Source organism: Quercus suber, unplaced genomic scaffold (assembly GCF_002906115.3).
Source record: "Quercus suber isolate HL8 unplaced genomic scaffold, Cork oak 2.0 scaffold_151, whole genome shotgun sequence".
In the NCBI taxonomy this organism is placed as follows: domain Eukaryota; kingdom Viridiplantae; phylum Streptophyta; class Magnoliopsida; order Fagales; family Fagaceae; genus Quercus; species Quercus suber.
The window spans coordinates 1,059,870-1,080,584 of record NW_027069612.1 but is presented as its reverse complement, the minus strand read 5'-3'; the positions used below and the strand labels follow the sequence as shown (position 1 = coordinate 1,080,584).

Below are 20,715 nucleotides of genomic sequence, written 5' to 3'. Positions count from 1 at the left end.
TGCAGTAGGGCTTAGGCGTCATCCTGATGGTAGTGTGACTGACCGTTAAGAGGGAGGTCCATGAAGAACATAAGGCTTTTCTCCAGTACACGTCCATGCCTGCCCTTCAAGCCGGTGGTGACCCATGCCCAGCTCACCTGTCGATGGAGGCTCGCAAGATTACGTCACGTTCGGTTCCCAGGTGTTGCCGCCTCCAATGTTTAACTATCATGAGGCTGGGGGAGCATCAAGGGAACATCATGGGGTGGGACCATTAGGCGGTTTTGCATCTGCTCCTCTCTTCTCACTGGTACCACCCATACCGGCCCAGGGGTTGTTGGTAGCCTTAAAATAAGCCTACCTCAGCCTTCCTTCCTAGGGTTAGCTTTTGAACAGGCTCGTCTGGGCCTCTATTTGTAGAGTTAGCTTTAAAACAAGCCTGTCTGATCCTCTGTTTGTATAATGTATATATTCTTTTATTTAATAAAAAGGGCTGCAATGTTTATTCACTTTTCCTTTTCTCTAAATCTTTTATTTTTCTGCAATAATCGCCTCTTAAGCAAATGCATCATTGTTCGTTTGTTTTGTTGTTTTTTTTTAAATGGGATTCGAGATCGATGCTATTGGTAGTGACGAAAGACTGCCTACCTTCTGTAAACTAGCAGCCTAGGAACGATTGTCCATTGCACTTGCTAGTGCACAAGTTCTTCCCACAGACGGCACCAATTGTAGGGACTGGGTTTGGGCACTTCTACTGTTGAATGAGTGGACTCAAGCCCAGCTAGTCCAATACAATGAATTTGTAGAGAGCAGGTTCAAGAGCTAGGCCTTAGCAAGTGGACAACGCCCCATGCAGTGTTTTCCACCATCGAACGCCGGTGAATTGTAACCATCCTTAAGAATCTGTCCTCAGCCCGGTCCGAGGAGCTTCTTAGCCGTCCTATTTTCATAGGACTCTCCTCAATCTGTTTCTCCTCCTTTATATGGTCCTCCTCCAACGATCTCTTCCCTCCACATGTTGATCATCCATGCATTCCCCTAACAACCCGTCCTATCAGCCACCTTACCAGAACTCCCAGTGAGTTGCAGCAATTGAGGTAACATTGCTTAAGGGTCATTTCCCACTAATGCTGCCTGAACATCGGTAGTGCGCATTTGTGGAGGTGACAATTCAATCCTAGCTTTGCTCCTTGACCTTCTACGATCTTGGCTGGCCGAGGGCAGAGTCGTCCTCGGCAAGGCTCCTGGGCAATTTCGGTTTTCATGCTTCATCCCTAGGCATTTCCTCCTCCTCGGCATGGGCCTTGGGCCGGGTACAAAGTGGGCCGAGGTTGCCAAATTCTCAGGCCCCACATTATTGTTAAGTGAACTTTAATTATTATTACTTAGAATATTTTAATTTATTATTTTTTAGTTTTTGTCTTTGTTCTTTTCAATTATTTGAATTATTTAACAATTCAACTCAACTTTGAGAACTTATTAGCCTTTATAACTCATTAAAAATATTTTCTTTTTTTTTTTGTGTCTTTTGTATTACTCTATTAAGAATTCAACACAATAATACAATCATTAAAAAAAAAAAAAATTACTTCATAGTTCCTGCTTTCACTACCTTACACTTAATTGTTTTTTAGTGTTAGTTGTTTACACTTTACTGTTCACTTTTTTTTTTTTTCCTGAAATTTAAAATCAACAAATTACTAATTTTTGTTGTTGGATTTTCTATTATTTTATTATCAGATTTTAGATCAAATTGGTTCTTTATTGGGTTTTCTTTTTGTTTAAAAAGGCTAAGATAAATGTTAGTGTTGAATTGATTTATTATTGGGTTTCTTCTAGGGGTTCAATTTTTCAATTTCGGGTGATCAAAACAAAAACTTTAAAATATTATATGTTTAAAAAAAATAAAAAAATAAAAAGATTCCCCAAGTCAAGGGGTTCAAATGAACCCCCTGAACACTATGTGATGCCGACACTGTCTTTGGCAATAAACAAATAAACACAAAAAGAGTAAGAGAGAGAGATACATGGTGGTTTCGGTTTGCACTGGAGAACAGAAGCCTGAAGTCGAGTTGACGACCATGAGCTAACAACAAGGAGACGGGCAGCACAAGAGTGATTGTTTTGTTTTGATTTTGTTTTTAATGTTGATCTTTGGTGATTTGGAATGTGAGAATTTTGATTTTGATTTTTGATTTTTGATTTTTTATATAGCATTTAGATGGCCAAGGGGCTGAGGAATGGGTCATCTTATGGGTATTTTGTTTTTGGGTTTTATTTTTTTACCAATTTTGTAAGGTTGAATTTAATTAACCATCTTATTGGCTTTCTTCCGTGCCAAATTTGCTTGTATTTTAGCATTTAGTAACCTTGTATTTAGATGGGAATCTTGTAAGTGTAGTGAGTGAGAGAGTGTGAAGAAATGCTTAAGATTGTGCAAAGAAACAGGGACTTGTGACTAGATCTCACGGGTGGCTCACGGCTTGCAAGTCGCCAGAAGTTGCACACGAGCCAAACACGCCAGAAGCTGAAGAGTCGCGCCGTTGTTGTACTACAGGACAAAAGTCCCAATCTGGCTAGGCCGTTAGCTCGCGGCTTGAACTCGTAATTCAACCCAATCGCGAGGTCAAGTCGCCAGAATGCCCTGTTTGGGAAAAACTGACGTTTTGTATTCCATTCTCACCCTAGTATAAATACCCCTCATTTCCACGATAGGTAGAGAGCTTCTAGAAAGAATTTTGAGAGAGAAACCCTAGAAAAAACAAGATTGCCTCATCCACAATCTTCACCTAAGAGACTCTTCAAATTCCTCTACTCTCTTCCTCTCTATTGATACATTCTTGAGAGGTTCTTGACCAAATCCTTTTCTCATTATACCCACGTCTATGAGAAGGTTCTTTTGGTGTTAAAGGAAGCAGTTTAGAAGAGACCAATGACTATTGGTTGATGCTATGGTTTATAGCAGAATCTGGTAAGCTAGAAAAGAAAAAGGTTCAGCGCAACCTCGTTGGAGCAAGAAGCTTGGAGGGCTTAGGTACCTAGGTAGATTAGGCTTGGAGAGTCTATTACTGTTCATGTATCCCAACTACATTTTCTAGTGGACTATTGACCGCTTGGAGGGCGGCGGAGAGGTTTTACACCGAGGACTTGGGTTTCCTCTTCAATAACACATCATGTGTTATTCTTGTGTTTACATCTCTCCTCCCTTTATCTTTACCATCTAATTACTGTTGTGATTGTGATTATTTATGGTTTAAATTGTTTATCAATTCTGTTATAAGCTTGTTTATCATTTTCCGCACATACATTGTTTGATATAAAATTTGAATTGGTAATTTATTATTTGGGGGTCTAAACGTTCATAGTGTTTTTAATGCTATTTGAACATTCAAATTTAATTGTTGGGTTTTTCTGGATTACTTAAAATTTTGATGGGCCAATTATAGATGTTTAGGATCTAAATTTTAGATTTTGATAGGTCAAATTCAACAAAAAAAAAAATTTTGAGTAAGCCAAATTCTAACTAAATTTTTTGTGGGGGGGGGGGGGGGGGGGGGGGGGGAAGTAAGGAAGTTTTTGTTTAAGTTAGTGATTTTGTTGCATACTTGGGTCAGTGTTAGAAGAAAATTCAAAAAGCTTGGGGCTCCAACGTGGCTCCGCCACTGGAGGCTCATCTTTTCTTTGTAAATGAATACTAACGATTGTGGAAACTTCATGGACCTTATTTAAGACTTTTTTTTTCTATAAACGATTGTAGAAATGGAAAGGATTCAACATGCAAATTGGATGTAGCAAGATCCTTAAATTGAGTCTCATCAAACTCAGTTGTTGCAGTGCTTGTGCGTGGTGTCTTGGAGGCCATAATGCACCTCAGACCAGCCATAATCACAATATATTATAACCCCATCTGTGATAATCAAGAACTTTAGGCCACTAATCCACAGACCATGAAACTAGCATGCTCTAGCATGGGTAGTAAGCATGCCTAGGATTTGGTCCTAAGCATGCCTAGCTATATGCATATGATGAATTAATGCATCAGAAAATGTATGCAAACAACCTTCTAACCAAGACTTAGATATACATTAGAACTCCAGGTACTGAAATCATGGTACATTGCTCAAACAAGCTTTCCACTACTTCACCCTCGTAGTAGAATTACAAGCCAAAAGGAGAAATTAATGTATGATCACTATAGCTAATATCCTTTTAACTGGTGACCAACTTAACCAAAGTGTTGAAATCTTTAGTAGAGCTACCATCACCTGCAGCAGCCGCCAATGCAGACTCGTTGAAAGCTTCCGCTTTCTCTCTCATTTCCTTCCCTTGTTCACTTGACAAAGTTTGTTCCAAGGCCTTCACTATTCCATCTTTAGTAAAAACCCCACCTTCAATACCTACACCAATGCCCCAAGACGCCTCTACGGTTCGCATGTTCAGTTTCTGGTCTCCGAAAAAAGGCCTACAAATCATTGGCACGCCGGCAATAGCACTTTCCAAAACAGAATTCCATCCACAATGTGTCACAAACACCCCAACTGAACGATGTCCTAAGACTAGCATTTGGGGAGCCCATGGAACTATTTTTCCTTGTGTTCTTGTCCTTTCTATAAACCCCTTTGGCAAACTTTCCTCAAAGCTCCTAAGTGACCAAAGAAATGGAAACCCACTTGCCTCGAGTGCTTCTGCCAATGCTGCTTGCTCAGGATGTGGAAGTGTTATCACACTTCCAAAGCTTATGTATGCCACAGAATCGGCTTTATGCTTGTCCAACCACTCCAAGCAGCCGTGCTCATCAGAGCAGATTGTTTGTGGACATGTTAGTAGGAATGGACCAACATTGAGAAACTCGTGGAATCTTTGCTTGAGTATATTCACAATCTCAAGGTCTATCTCTTCATAGGAGTTTATGGCAACCGCAGTTGCATGTGGCAGCATTAATCCCATATTGTGTAACATCATAGAAAAGGGGGTTGATATGTTTGTTATCACTCCTTCAGGTAAATCGACTGCACGCATTGATGAAGAAAATCCTGGAATGATTTCAAGGGTTTGGTCTTCACTGCCTGCAATAAGGAAAAACATTTTCTAAATCAGATGAAAACAAAAAATCATGGTGTATTTTCTTCAGTTTCCCAATTGAATTTAATTCATATGTCTTATTGATTTTTTTTTTTGACAATCGGTCTTTTTTTTTTTTTTTTGGACTAGAGAAAATAATATATAATAATATATTAATAGTCAAAACTCAAAAAAATCCAATTAGATTTTAATTGAAATCTCAATTTTGTGCCACGTGTCTCATTTATTTATTTATTTTAATTTTGTACTAAGTGAATTATTGAGTGTAAAAATCAATGAGTCCAAATCCAATATGATTCAAAATTGGATTTCAATTATAATTCAATTTTTGTCATGTGTCCATCGAAATTTTTAATTTTTATGGCAAGTGAATTATTGGATGCAAAACCGAAGATTCTAAACCAATTAAATTTATATATATATATATATATAATGAGAAACCATTACATATTTTAGAAATGTATGGTTCAAAAAAGTGTAAGCTAATACAATATATAATTTGAACATTTTCTAGAAGAAAATATATAATTTGAATCATATAATTGTGATTGTTTTTAATTGTACTCGTGTATATGCACGAGATTACATACTAGTTGGTCTTAATACAACACAAAAAGACGTGATCAAATTCAATAATATAGTTTTTTTATTAATATAACCATGATATCAAAGTATATAGTTAGGATAATGAGGAATACAAATTTTCTATCTTACTTTCTGTATTCCATCAATCATGATATATATAAGAAGTTAAAATTGGTGGATTATAAAGTAAACACAAAAAATAGGACAAAAGACTTAGTATTCAATAAGGAGATTAGTGACATATTAAAGGAAAAAGAAAAATGCTTGTAGTTTGCNTGGGAAACTGAAGAAAATACACCATGAAATTAAAAAAAAAAAAAAAATTGATTCCTTTATTTATTTATTTTTTTTTTTTCAAGATTGCATTCCCACTAAATAATGTTGTATTACCTATTAAAAATAATAATTTAGTAAGGATAAAATTTAGTCATAGTTGATTAGGTGCATTAATCAATAAAAACACAAACAATGCTTTTATTACTAAAACATTTTTTTAACCAAGTAGTATCTCAACCTTTAGTTAGACTATTTCACTTCCTACTCTTAAAATACCTTCAAAACCTCATGAACTAATAGTGTGGTAGATTAAACCTAGAATTTCCAGATATACATCACGTCTTGTACCAATGAGCCCACCATCTAGGTACCTCATGGGGTATAAAAATAATTAAATTCATTATAATTTTGCATTTGGATTTAATTAAAAAAATTCTAATGAAATTTATTTAAAGAACTGGAGTAGTTCTGGAATCACAAATTATTCCAATTTTTTTGTCACAACTCTGACATGGCAAACTGTGAATGTTCAATCATCACTTATACATGGACCCACTATTATTTCTTCATTAATCACACTCAACCATATTACAATTATGACAAGAAGTTGTGAAAAATTTTGTAAACATAGATTTTTTCAAAAACTTAACCATAGTTTTGCCTTAATAATAATGTTGTGTAAAAAGACATACATCTACAATCTATAATCTATTGTGTCACATAAACTTTGGTTGACTTCATAATATTGCGTCGCATAAACTTTTAATTAAATTTAAATTATATTCTATATTTAAACTCTCATCAGCTACAATTTTAGTACATCATAGTTTCTTTAAGTGGTACAATATATATTTTCATATTTAAACACAATCATTAATTAGTACCTAATAATAAAACATATAATTCTATGTATAAACACATTCATAATAATGCATAACAATCACGTAGTCAAACAAAAAAAAAAAGTGAGAAAAAAAAATTATTTGAAACTTACATCATTCAAGAAATGCTTACCACTATCTCCAAGTCTTTTGCGGATGACATCTGTGTCAACATGAACCAGAAGTGAGCGAGGTCCAGCAGTCCAAAGTGGAACCCAATTCACATCTATTTCTTCAGCCATTTTTCCAGCGAACCCAAAAAACGCATCACTCATTATACAGCTTATCTCTCTCCGTCTCTCTCTCACAGCCACTTCCATCACGCTCTTATAGTTCTCTGGCATGGCCTTCAAAAACAGCATCACCGGCTCGATCGGATTGTTAAAGCTGCACGTATAACCCTCAGGCAACCCATCATACACGTCGTAAGGCTTTATGTTATTCAAGCCCTCGTTGGAGAAGACAGAGTTGTTGGAGTTGGAAGTGCAGAAGAATGAGAAATACACGTTTGGAGCTGTGGCTGCGATTCTGCTTACAAGGCTCAGAAGTGGGGCTGCATGAGAGCCGAACGGGAATGCCAAAACCGCGACGTGTTTTTCACCTGCATTGGTGGTTTCTGACATAGTTGGTTTAGTTAATTAGATTGGCGCAAAGGGCTAGCTGTGAATTGGGTATTTTTAATAATTTGATAGGTATAATGGGAGAGGGGGGGTTTGGACATAAAAAGATTTCAATTGGGCCATAAAATTCTTGGCGCTAATTGAGTCTATTTTGTTTTCAATTTCCGAGGGAAAAAAAAATGAATGTTTGGTTTTGTGAAAATGAATGTTTTGTTTAGTTAAAGTGGAGAAGCGGTTGATTGCATAGGCTAAATGTATAAGTGAAAGGTTGTTAAGGGTCAATAGGGGTCTATATAAAAGGAGTAATACTTTTACTGATTATTAAGATGATAAATTTTTATTAGTTTTTATCTAGAAACACTATTTATATCATATTTTTACTGATTAATAACCGTTCACTATATCAGCAATTTGTAAAATATTTTGTAAAATATTTTGTAAAAAAGTTTGTGACTCTAAGCTTATTCATATATAATAGGGTGGATGAGTGGTTTTTGGCCACAAAAGTATCCGCTATTTAAGTTAAACTAGTATATAACCCGTGCAATCGCACGGGAATGGTTAATTATAGTGATACTATTGGTCAATTTCATTTTTGTCTTTTTGGGTTTATCACAAAGAGGATAGAATTAGATAAAACAATAAAAATATATATTGCATTTTATTATTTAAGTGATGCTATTGGACCTTTTTTTTTTTTTTTCTTTTTTGGTTTATCATATGGAGGATAGCATTAGATAAAACAATGAATAAAAAAAGAAAATATTACATTTTATTAAGTGATGCTACAATGAAAAAAGAAAAAGAGAATATTGCATTTTATTATTTAAAATATATAAAGGAGCATTAATATATATTTTTGTTTGTCAAACTTGCAACAAAAAAAAAAAAAAAAAAAAAAAAAAAAAAAAAACCTATTCACCAACTTAAACATTTCAAGGTCAATTGAGCATCTCTTGCACATAACCACAAATTCTTCATAACCATAAGGATAAGGTTCATCACGGTTCCAATGTCCCATTCCAGCTTTTTGGCAACCTTGAAAGTTTGGACTTTGATACATGGTGGTTCCCGCAACAAGTAGTCGAAGTATTCTTCGGCATTTTAGAAGCCTATGCTTCCCATGCTAATTTGCCACCAACAACAATTCTTTCGAAGGGAAACCCAATTTGGATTTCTTTGAAATTATTTTTAGTATTGCCACTAATTAGCTAATATCAATTAGTTACTTTCAAACTAACTAAATTTATACATGCATTAAAGAATTAAACTTAGTATGTAAACATCATAAACTCAAAAATCAATGTGTATATAAATAATTTCAAGGAAAATACTTGTGAACTAAAGTATCTCTTAATTAGGACACACACAATTCAAAGAACTCAAAATTTTAGGTATACACTTCTCTGATTATGGGATTAAACCTAGGGCATGAATGAAAAGAAAAAAAAAATACACACACACTCTTGTTCAGAAAATGACCAATCTGGCATCAACACATGGTTTAGAAAAAATGATAATTGAAGTCTAATAAGTTAAAAGTAATGCAAATTTGATTCAAGGTTTTTTCTAAAGGTTGTGGGTTTGAGAGAATATTGTTGTTGATACTCAAGAAGCTTACATGATATTAACGATTATATTATCCTTATTAGCTTGAATATGAATATCATGATTAACATACTTTTGTAAAAGCTCAAGCTCATCAATATTGAGAAACGACAACTTGTCTAAAGTCATCACTTGCTTTGCTGTGACATAATAAACCACATTTTGGAATAATCAAAATCATCTAACTCAAAAGAAATTTATTGATTTCTTTTTCACTCAATTTATGACAAAGTTCAATGCTAGGGAATAACCATACACACCAACCCCATTTAAACCCAAGCAGTTTTTACATAATCACAATCATACTTCACTATACGAATCATATCACATCTGAAACCCACCCAAAAAAAAAAAAAAAATCAAATTTTGGAGTTGAAAATAAACTTCCAACCTAGACTCTATGTGGCCACCAATGTTCATTATGTGTGAGACACCATGAGAGATGTTGTTTGCAATTTTTTAATAATGCCTAGCCTTTGCTCTTTCAATTGCACTATTTGGACTCAAACCACAATTTAGCCAAGTCTCAAAATTATCTAGAAAAATACACCTACGCAAATATCATTCATCCATCAACCTTAGAAAAAACTGACAGATCTACACATGCCTGATAAGCTCTAGAAGAAATAGCTCTTTGACCTTTGTTTCTACACAAATAAATAACCCAATTTCTATTATATGAAACAATAAATTCCGTTTTGCAATCAACCATATAATAACCTTGGACTATCCTACATAAAAATCAGACAAAGACAACCATAAAATAAGCAGCATGTTTCAACAAAAAGTAATATACTATAAGAGCTTGTACTTTATAAATTTGGCAAACGAAATGCAATACTATCACCTTTTTTTTTCCTAGAAGAACATCCACCTCTATTTGTGTGATATACATTGGGATTGAAGGATTGCCTTCAATGAAAGGAGCGGTTTTTGTTGAGAAAAAGGGAAAGAGAGAGATACAAAGACAAAGAAAGAATGAAAGAAAAATAATTGGGTAGGGAACAACGGTTTAAGGAGTCTATAGATAGTTGTTACGTTGGTTTGGATTTGTACATAAGAAGTGTAGGAGTAATAGGACTCAAAAACTAAATGTATAATGGTGGCTTAAGCATTGTGTTTGAGCAAAGAAGTGCAACATTTGATTTCTTAAAGTCTGAACTCTGAAGATGCGAAAGACACATCTTTTCATGCTTTATTCTGTGTTTTTTGAAATCACATGTATATAAGACATTTGAAATTTAAAACCATATTATAGTAAAACTTGTATTATACAATAAATAACCCATGCATACGTACGACAACATTTGAACAATACTGATAAAAAGGGGAAAAAACATTAAAGAATTTTATCAATTATCTCTATGTCCTCATCAACTTCAAAAATTCTTGGAAAAAATGTTCACCAAGTGATTTCATGATAACACATCTTCGTCTTTTTACACATTTATCTCTTTATCCTCATCAACTTCAATATGGAAATTTTCACACCTTAATCACCTAAATGTACAACTTGCCCTCAATATGAAAGATTTAAATAATAATAAATATAAAACAACAAAAAACAAAAAGAAAATAGTGTCAAGGTTTTCTTGAGAGAGAGAGAGAGAGAGAGATTGAAATAGATATTATATATATCACAATCTTTTTTTTGAGGGGGGGATATAAATCACAATCTAGTCTTGGATTTTGACATGATTTTTTATTTGAACCCCTATGTGTTACAATGGCTAAAAATATTAACTCCATGAATCTTCAACAAAAAATTTGTTTACAATCACAAACAAATCAAAGTAACCCCACATAGTTATGAAAATTTCACCATCAGAGCATTGGGGTCTCAAAGGTCAAAGAAATTGATTGTATCATCCTTAAGAGGTCCACAACATCACTTGCCTCTCTGAAATTACAAAACGCATATATCAAGTTTCATATGCTTTTAACTATGGCATTTATGAAATCAAGAACAGAGGACATTCTATTGATGACAAATTAATACAAACCTTTGACTTTGATTAAAATTTTGGATGACAATTTTCTATTAAATTGAATAGAGACAAACTATTCACATATAATGAATTATACAATTGCGCATAAGCTATATATCACGTGGCTAGATATAGAAGATTCATCCTAAGTGACACTTCCAGTGTCATTGTCATTGTTAACTTAAATTATCGAGTGGCTAGAAGATGCATTACAAACATGTACTCTACTTTCTATCAGACATTTTATTAGATATTTTGCATTCAAATAGGCTTCATAACAAAATTCTTATACATGGGTTGGAGCTGTTAGTTAACAATTCAACCATGGATACCTTTAGTTAATTTTTTGTGAACACATGGAAGAAGAACAATTGAATGTGAAACTGCATGACAAATCCAATTGAAACTTTTGGTTTTGTTGCTGATGCTGCAACTAATGATTATGGTTCCGATATTATGATGGTTTTATTGTTCTAAAATGCTCTGAAACTTGCATGAAATAAAATAGATTTACGATGCAATCCTCCATTCAATTTAGCATTCAAGCTATCCAAAACAATTCCATTAAAATTTTATGAATAGGAATAAAATGGATAGTCCATCAATTAATCCAATTCAAAACACACGCTAATATCTCAGTGACTCAGTGTCCACTATTTCTGGTAGTTTTCAATATTATGACACCAATAATTTGAGTCACTAACCACCCTTGTACCATTGCAGTACCAAATCCCACACACAAATATTATATTACCTCAATATAAATAAAACTAAAGCATTGAAGTTGCAAAGATCATTAGTTGACATAAACCCATCATTATTTCAAATAAGGGAATGAAAACTAAATGAGAAAATGAGAGACATATGAACCTTAGTGACAATAATATTGAAAAAAATCCATCCATGCTTTTGAACCTCCAATCGCTGTTGGTGCCTGGAATTTTCATAGGAAAAAAAAAAAAAAACCCTAGTTTGTAATTGTATGGCAGGTCATTGGGTTACATGGGTTGGAGCTGTTAGTTAACAATTCAACCATGGATACCTTTAGTTAATTTTTTGTGAACACATGGAAGAAGAACAATTGAATGTGAAACTGCATGACAAATCCAATTGAAACTTTTGGTTTTGTTGCTGATGCTGCAACTAATGATTATGGTTCCGATATTATGATGGTTTTATTGTTCTAAAATGCTCTGAAACTTGCATGAAATAAAATAGATTTACGATGCAATCCTCCATTCAATTTAGCATTCAAGCTATCCAAAACAATTCCATTAAAATTTTATGAATAGGAATAAAATGGATAGTCCATCAATTAATCCAATTCAAAACACACGCTAATATCTCAGTGACTCAGTGTCCACTATTTCTGGTAGTTTTCAATATTAAGACACCAATAATTTGAGTCACTAACCACCCTTTTACCATTGCAGTACCAAATCCCACACACAAATATTATATTACCTCAATATAAATAAAACTAAAGCATTGAAGTTGCAAAGATCATTAGTTGACATAAACCCATCATTATTTCAAATAAGGGAATGAAAACTAAATGAGAAAATGAGAGACATATGAACCTTAGTGACAATAATATTGAAAAAAATCCATCCATGCTTTTGAACCTCCAATCGCTGTTGGTGCCTGGAATTTTCATAGGAAAAAAAAAAAAAAAAAACCCTAGTTTGTAATTGTATGGCAGGTCATTGGGTAAGATGATGGACCATTTGAGTGAAGAAAAAAAAAAACCCTCCTTTGAGTATGTATTGTATGGCCAATCAACAAACTCTATCTGATCTCTATTCTTAAAGTCGCTAATAAGGGTAATAGATAGTAGAGAGAGAGAGGAGTTACACTTACATGATGGACTACCGAAGTTTGTCTAAGGAAGTATCTCTCTATCCTTTGAATATTGAATAGAAAGTTGTCAGAGGATGGTTAGTCAAGTCGTTCCTAGCGTCTTTGGAAGTGAAATTTGGTGTTTGAGAGACTTGGAATAGACGAATATTGCATAAGAGATTAAGTTTGAAATCAAAATTGAGAGAGAGAGAGAGAGAGAGAGGAGCACCAGTGGAGTTACTATGAAAGCCATAGAGGCCTAATGAGATCTCTGTTATCCTCCTTTCACAAATCACATGGTTAAGCCTATAACACTCGAAAATCGACTATTAGTAATAAAATACAAATTCAACAAAGCCCACAAAATAGAGAGACACAAATTGAGATTGTGTAAGAGAGCCGATAAAGGGGAGGAAACATTTAAGAGAGTGAAGAGCATGAGACTCTATTTTGAGTCCACCAATAAAAGTGTGCTTAGAAGTGTGCAAGTGAGATGTTCTTGCCTAGGTGAATGAACTTGATTATTGATGTCTTTTTGGCTTTCGTGTTAGGTTTTAATGCATCATTATCCCCACTTAAATTTAGACAAATAGAGCAAAATTGGGCTCTAATTTCATATTTGAATTGAACAATTGGAAGGATAATTATGTTGTGGTCCCCACATAAATCTAGACACATGGCATAAAATTGGAACTCTAATTTGGAATTCTAATTTGAGTTTTTTTCTGCTTCACCTATTATTATTATTATTATTATTATTATTATATAGATATATAGATTTATAGATTGCATGGGAGTGATGCTTGTACTATAGCCCATATTTATTCATCTATTATTAGGAGTGTTCTAAATATGGAAAATATTAAAGTCACAAACTATTTTACAAATTTTTTTACAATATGTAAATCAGTAGTTATTAGTAAGTAAAAAGTGATATAGTGGTGGGTTCAAAAAAGAATTTACTTCATCAATATTTTGTAAAAATGTTGTAAAATATTTTGTGACTATAGCATTACTTTCTAAATATATATATCACATTTTTACTATGAACAAAGTCAACAAACTACACCTAGACTTATTTTTTGTTTGGAATCCTCTTATTTTGTTGAAACTGAAAACTTTTTACTAAAAATACTATAGATAAAGATAAAAATTAACTGAAATAGTACAGTCAGACTCATGAATAGTATTAAAAAATGAAGTAGAACTCATGAATAGTAGCAAAAATAAGTTGAATAATCAAATAAGTTGGCAAAAATAAGTTTGAAAAAACCTACACCTAGACTAACCAATCACATCTAAGGTGCATTGATACCTTTTAAGTGCTTAGGCCTTGGGGGTTGGCGCCTGGGGATAATAGATTCAAGCTATGCTGCTGCATATTTAGTATTTCTAAACCAACTTATAAATAATTTTTTTTTTTAAAGAGAGGAAAAATTAACGAATATTATGAAAAAAGTAATTGATTTTTTAAATAGTTTTTTATATTTCCCATAAATTGATTTTAAAATTTTCATGAAATAGTCCATTAACAAATACCTAAGAGCACCCATTAACAGAATCTAAAAACAAAAACCAAAAAAAAAAAAAAAAAGAGTAAGGAGAAATTGGTTGGTCAAAGGAATTTGTTTAGAATGATGTCACAACTACTATAAATTTTACTATATAAGCCTTACAAATAGATGTATTATTGTGTTCTAATAAATACTAGTATGTAACCCATGCTACTGCATGAGAATGAATATATTATTAATCATAAGTTTATTCATATTTAAAAGACTCAGTTAAGTCTAAATTCATATTATTAACCATAAAATTTTACTAGCAAAACTTAGCAGTATATATATCTATATATATGTATGTGTGTGTGTGTGTGTATAAAAGAAAGCGAGTTGAACCACAATAGATTGATATAGTATACAAGTTACAGTCGCAGTCATGCGTATATTGAAAGGGTAATTAAAGGGTAATTAAGCCCATACAATTAATTAGTTCTTAAGTAAATAAAACTTTAGAGACATTTGGCACAGCAATCAAACTTAAGTAAAAAAATATTCAAAAGTAGCACAACTATAAGCCAAAATAGAGTAATATGAAACTAAATTGGCAGCTATGAAGCTACTAAGAGAGAAGTGTTTGCCATAAAGGGGACTAATTAATAGGTTTAAGAATTCACAAGGTTGACATTGGATATTCTTCCCATGTGCTAAATATTGGTTTTAGTAAAGTCACACCAAATAGGTTAAAAGCTATCTTCGTGCAAGATTGATATCTGCAAGAGAAGTCAATCATCAAGCAAGGACCAAAGGATTTCAAAAAATGTTAATATTGACTCAATGTATGCGCATACACACAAACTCATCACTATATCAATTAAGGGAATCAAAGTGGGGGGAAAAGGGCCCAGTCCAACATAATGGGCCGAGAGCCCATATGAGAGCTATTGTGTGACCGAGAAGAAGGAGATGATAAGGGCAGGGCCCATCTGGAAGTGGGACCCTCAAAAGGAAGAGTGATTACAATCCGAAGAGGACATCTCCTGTCTGAAGAGGTTATAATCCTCTGACGCGAATATTATAAATCAATTGAGCATGTAAAAGGTCAAAATGATCTTCCGATGACTCCACCTGATCAAGATAAGCTCTGAGTATGCTGGGAAATGATAAGGATGGAGAAATATCTAAAGGGAAAGCTGCTACCACCGTATTTAATACTCTGCAGGAACTTTTCTGGCCGCATTTATGTGGAGAAGACCCCTGAACAGTGTATCCTAACCTACCGCCACTCACACAGAGCTAAAGAAGATGCTTGACGTGACACGTACTAAAGTAGACTCACAGATGAGGTACAAGTGGACGATGGAGATGAAGAGAAAGGGGTTATATAAAGGAAAGAGGCTCCTAACGTAAAAGGGGAGGAAGAAAAAGAAAACGGAAGAAAAGAGAACTGGACTGTAACCCTAAGATCTTTGTTCATCAGATAATCAATAATATAGCTCTTCGGATATTCACTCTTTACGTGTAGTTTCATGTTAGCTTGTGCTTGAAAGTTGTGATTCATTGTTGTTAATCCCATACTTAACCTAGCTCTTTCACCCATACTCTACAAATTAATTGTTTTGGGCTTGGGCCATAAATCCCAACCTTACAATTGACACCGTCTGTGGGAAGAGCTTGAGTGTAAGGGGAAGTAGCAGTAGTTGATCATGGCTGAACCAGGGCAACAACCGGCAGAATCTGGGGCGTCCCAACATATAGACCATTTTCTCAATCTGGAGCGGAGACAAGACCATGAAGGCAGCGTGCATACTACACACACTGAATGAACTCAACCTCGTGGCGGAAGTCATGTTTCTCATGCAGAGAAAAACAGCATGCAAATAGAGATTGACAGGTTAAGAAGGGAGCCATGCGAAAAGAAAACGTGCTGCCTCGCACTCTGATGACGACTCAGGTGACGAACAAGACATCACTTATGAACAAAGGTCTCGAACTCCAATCAGTGAATCTTTTTCATATGAGGATGAACACCCTCGCAAGAAGCAACCTCAAAGGCCATCACATGGAGGGGTGGGAAATGATGCCATGAGCAAGGCTTTGAACCAAATCTCCAGGTCACCGTTCACGTGTAGGATTGAAGGAGCGAAACTTCCTTAGCATTTCAACCAGCCAACCTTTACTATTTACAACGGTAAAACTGACCCTGTGGAGCATGTGAGCCATTTTAACCAAAGGATGGCTGTCTACTCTAGAGATGAAGCTTTGATGTGCAAGGTATTCCCTTCTAGCCTTAGACCCGTGGCCATGAGGTGGTTTGACAACTTGAAAGCAGACTTCATCAATTCCTACCAAGAGCTCACTCAGGCTTTTGGTTCATATTTCGTCACATGCCGAAGGGTGGCCAGGCCCTTGTCTTCTTTGCTATCCTTGAGCATGCGTGAAGGTGAATCCCTTAAGGCGTATTCGGATAGATATTGGGAGATGTTTAATGATATGGAAGGCAACTTTGATGCAATGGCCCTAGACACGTTTAAGCTGGGTCTCCCCACTGATCATGGTTTAAGGACATCCTTGTCCGACAAGCCTGTCACTAACATGCGTCAACTTATGGATCGTATTGAAAAATATAAAAGGGTTGAAGAAGATCAGTAGCAAGGGAAAGGTAAGGATAAGGTTATCCCCCAGGACAGGAAGGACTTTAGGTCGGACCGTTACAACAGCAATAAGCCGAGGAAAGATTTCGCTGGGCAGTCGGGCTCAGCAAATGCTCAGGCAGTCAATACAGTATTCAAGGAGTCAGTTCATCAAGTTCTGAAAAAGATCAAGAATGAACCATTCTTTAGGTGGCCGAGTAAAATGGTAGAGAACCCTAAGAGGCGCAATCACAATCTATATTATCAATACCATCAAGACCATGGGCATGCCACTGAAGACTGCAGAAGTTTGTGGGATCACTTGGACCAGTTGGTCCGTGAGGGGAGGTTGAGGCTCCTTTTGCACCATTCTAGTGGCCGAAGAGGCCAAGTAAATTTTGAGTCCGAGAAGAGGGATTCTACTAAACCTCCATTAGGTACTATTAACGTCATTTTCGCAGTGCCAGGAAGAATAGGGTCCTGGCCGTCCAAAGTTATGTCAGTGGCTCGGCTACTAGTGGGGGATATTGGCCGAGATCCGAGGAGCCATAGACAGGCTATCCCGCCCGTGCTAGGCTTTTCGGACGAGGATAAAGCTGGAACCATTCAACCTCATGACGATACTTTGGTAATCACACTCAGGATCGGGGAATATGATGTGAAGAGAGTGATGGTGGACCAAGGTATCTCACTTAGTTGAAGCACATATCGATGTTCACACTGATAACGATTGGGTTCGGGTGTTTGAGTTTTATTATGGAGATAGGGTATTCAAGCTTCTTAAAGAACTAAATAACGCCAAGTTCCTTTCAATATTTCCTGGTGACAAAGAGGTAGGAGTAAGACCTCATTTTATCTTTTGGCATGTTTTTCTTTCTTCTTTTGTTGATGAGTATTGTTAGGACTAAGCTTTTTGATGTTATTATGTTTATAATCTTGCAATGCAGTGCATCGGCTTTGGTTCTATTTATCCTTCCATGTTCCAAAATTTAGTCCGATTGAACTTTAAAGTTACTCGAACTAATTGGCACGTGCTACAATCCTTGCTTGTAGTGGCTCCTAATTTTTGGGCTGTTTAAACACCTGTATTCTAAATGTGTGTGTTTCGACAAGGAAGCTTCTTGACCCGAAACGTTGTTGTTCTGATGTGAATGTCTCTGCTTTTTTTGACATGCTCAGATAGTTAATGGAGGACCTATTAGTTATGTAGTTCAACTGAAACAGAGGCTTCAAATTGTGTCAACACATATGCTCCTGCAAAAAATTTTGAAAAGACAGGTTTCCCATCCATCTAATTCTTATACTCTCTTCTTCACATTTTATATTGCTTTTATCAATGCTTTTGATATTGTTCTCTTAGTCTTTTGATATTAATGCTTTTATAGTGCACCAGTGCACTAGATACAAGTCGTGTCCTTATGGAATTCTCTAGTGGCTGCTGGTGAATTTGAGTTGTAACTTTCGTCTTTGCAAACCAGACACCCAAAATGCTTGGTTGGTTAATTTTGCCAATGCAATAGCGATTTTGTGGTACGTTAACATTTACCTTAGATGGCATACCTGGCACTACCTGATTTAAGCGTATATAGAAATGATTTTCGTTTCATGGGATGGTTGCTGATAATCCAAAAGCAAAGTTTGATAGGATGGTAGTTTATGCGCAAGAATATTAGAGAGGTAATTTGGGATTAAATGTTGGTAGAATTTACCAATTTACAAATTCAAATTAATTTTGAGGGTACAAACTAAAATAAATTCAATTGTCTACCAACGTTTTATAAAATTTTTGTTATGAAAATTGTTATTGCTGTTATGTTTATTTTTTGATGAGATTGTTATTGCTGTTATAGGTTAACTTTAATTTTATCACAAAATGAAATGAAAGCTATATATTGCATGGAAAATATTTGACTCCAAACATACTTGGAGCCTAAAGTTCCAACGACCAATAAAAATATGATATTTGTCATTGTCATGTGCAATGTATATAACTCACTTGGTTGAGTTAAGTGAGTCATGTACATTGCATATGACAGAACACATTTCATATTCCTATTAGTGGTTGGAACCCAAAACTCCAGATTGCATCCTTATAAACATTATCTCATAATGAATATTATAAGTATATTAAAAAAATGATACGATATCCCTAAGATTGATATCAATCATAGTTACTCATAGACATAGTTAATAAAATAGGCATAATAATAAATATATTGCATATTTTATATACATATGTCAAAAGTCTTACAACTCAACTGGTACTTCTTAATGTTTCTTACATAAATGTTCAGGTTCAAATCATCCACCCCATTATTGTAACTTTCGATTTTTTTTTTTAAGTATGAAAGCATATATTTATAGAATAAAATATTTAACTTTAAAAGCACTTTTTTTTTTTTAACCAAATTGTTCTTTTATACAAAACACTTTTATTATGTCATTTTCTTTTTTTCCTTCTCACATCTAAAAACTCTTTATCAATTTAGTTATCAAACAGTTGTAACAATTTAAAATACTTTAACATTGTAGTTAATTCTTTATTAATTTAGTTATCAAACAATTGTAACAACTTTAAAACACTTTAATATTGTAATTCAACTCGAACCTTTTCTCCCTAGTCCCAGACACTTTGTATATGTGGAGGCAATTAAGTTACAATACTTTTAGCATTAGTTCTCTTCAGTTAAATCTCTATAATTGAACTATGTGATAACTTATTAAAAAAAAAAAAAAAACTTTTTAACTCTACTTATGTCTTCAATTCATTATTTCTATTTAAACTCAAAGTGTGCACTAAAGAGTTTTTTAACTTTTAATGATAAAGCTCAAAGTTTCAACTTTAACTTTTTTTTGTTTTTTTGCCCCCGGGGGGGAACAATCTCACACCCAAATAACAACCAGAAAATAGAAATGTCACTTCACCACACAGGGAGGCTCTATTATAAAGATAAAATATTTGTAACATACCTTCAAAATTAGTTGCTAAGTACCAGTTAAAGTTATATACCAATCTCAACTGTAAGTAGACATGTTGCTGAGTGCCTTGGGAACATTGATAATTTCTTGAGAAAACTTCCCTTTGAATGTTGAGCAGAAACGTTTTTTTTTTTTTTTTTTTGATAAAATCGAGCAGAAACTTTAATTGTGATTGAGTTCAAGACTATCGCTTCCTTTAGAATATATTTTATGAATTCGTCTTCATGTTCCAATTCTTCATATCCATTAAAATTAAAAGTTGTCAGGCGCGATGACAAATAACCAGAACCATCAGATGGCTCCATCCAGCATAACTGACTTTTATGGTAATAATGCTGAAGACAACATACACAGTACAGTAGTAGATCATTAGTGTAAGTTTAGGGTACATTAATTAACCATATATTCTGATTTCTGAATAACTTAACTAACCTTGTCAAGAACAAGAACTTCTAAATTAGGAGCCACTACAAGCAAGGATTGTAGCACGTGCCAGTTAGATTGAGTAACTTTAAAGTTCAATCGGACCAAATTTTGGAACATGGAAGGATATATATAACCAAAGTCGATGCACTGCACAACAACATTATAAACACAATAAGCTTACTCCTAACAATATTAATAAACAAAAAACATGAAAACCATGACAAAAGATAAAAAGGGGTCTTACCTCTTCGTCACCAGGAAATAATTCAAGGAATTTAGCCCTATTTAGTGCTCTTACAACCTTGAATACTTTATCTGAA

The 20,715-nt window shown here is 34.5% G+C and overlaps 1 protein-coding gene and 1 long non-coding RNA gene across 2 annotated transcripts; both read right to left on the bottom strand.

Moving 5' to 3' along the window:
- Positions 1-4,028: 4,028 nt before the first annotated feature.
- On the bottom strand, positions 4,029-7,654 carry LOC112023874 (flavonoid 3-O-glucosyltransferase). The gene is made up of 2 exons (XM_065777206.1): positions 6,937-7,654; positions 4,029-5,045 (listed from the first exon to the last, which is right to left on the bottom strand). The coding sequence occupies exons 1-2, from the start codon at positions 7,424-7,426 to the stop codon at positions 4,189-4,191; spliced, it is 1,347 nt and encodes a 448-aa protein (XP_065633278.1). The 5' UTR covers positions 7,427-7,654; the 3' UTR covers positions 4,029-4,188.
- Positions 7,655-19,878: 12,224 nt separating this feature from the next.
- Positions 19,879-20,715, bottom strand: LOC136069089 (uncharacterized). Its single transcript, XR_010630366.1, has 3 exons — positions 20,640-20,715; positions 20,402-20,542; positions 19,879-20,304 (listed from the first exon to the last, which is right to left on the bottom strand). It is a non-coding gene; the product is annotated as an uncharacterized LOC136069089 (long non-coding RNA).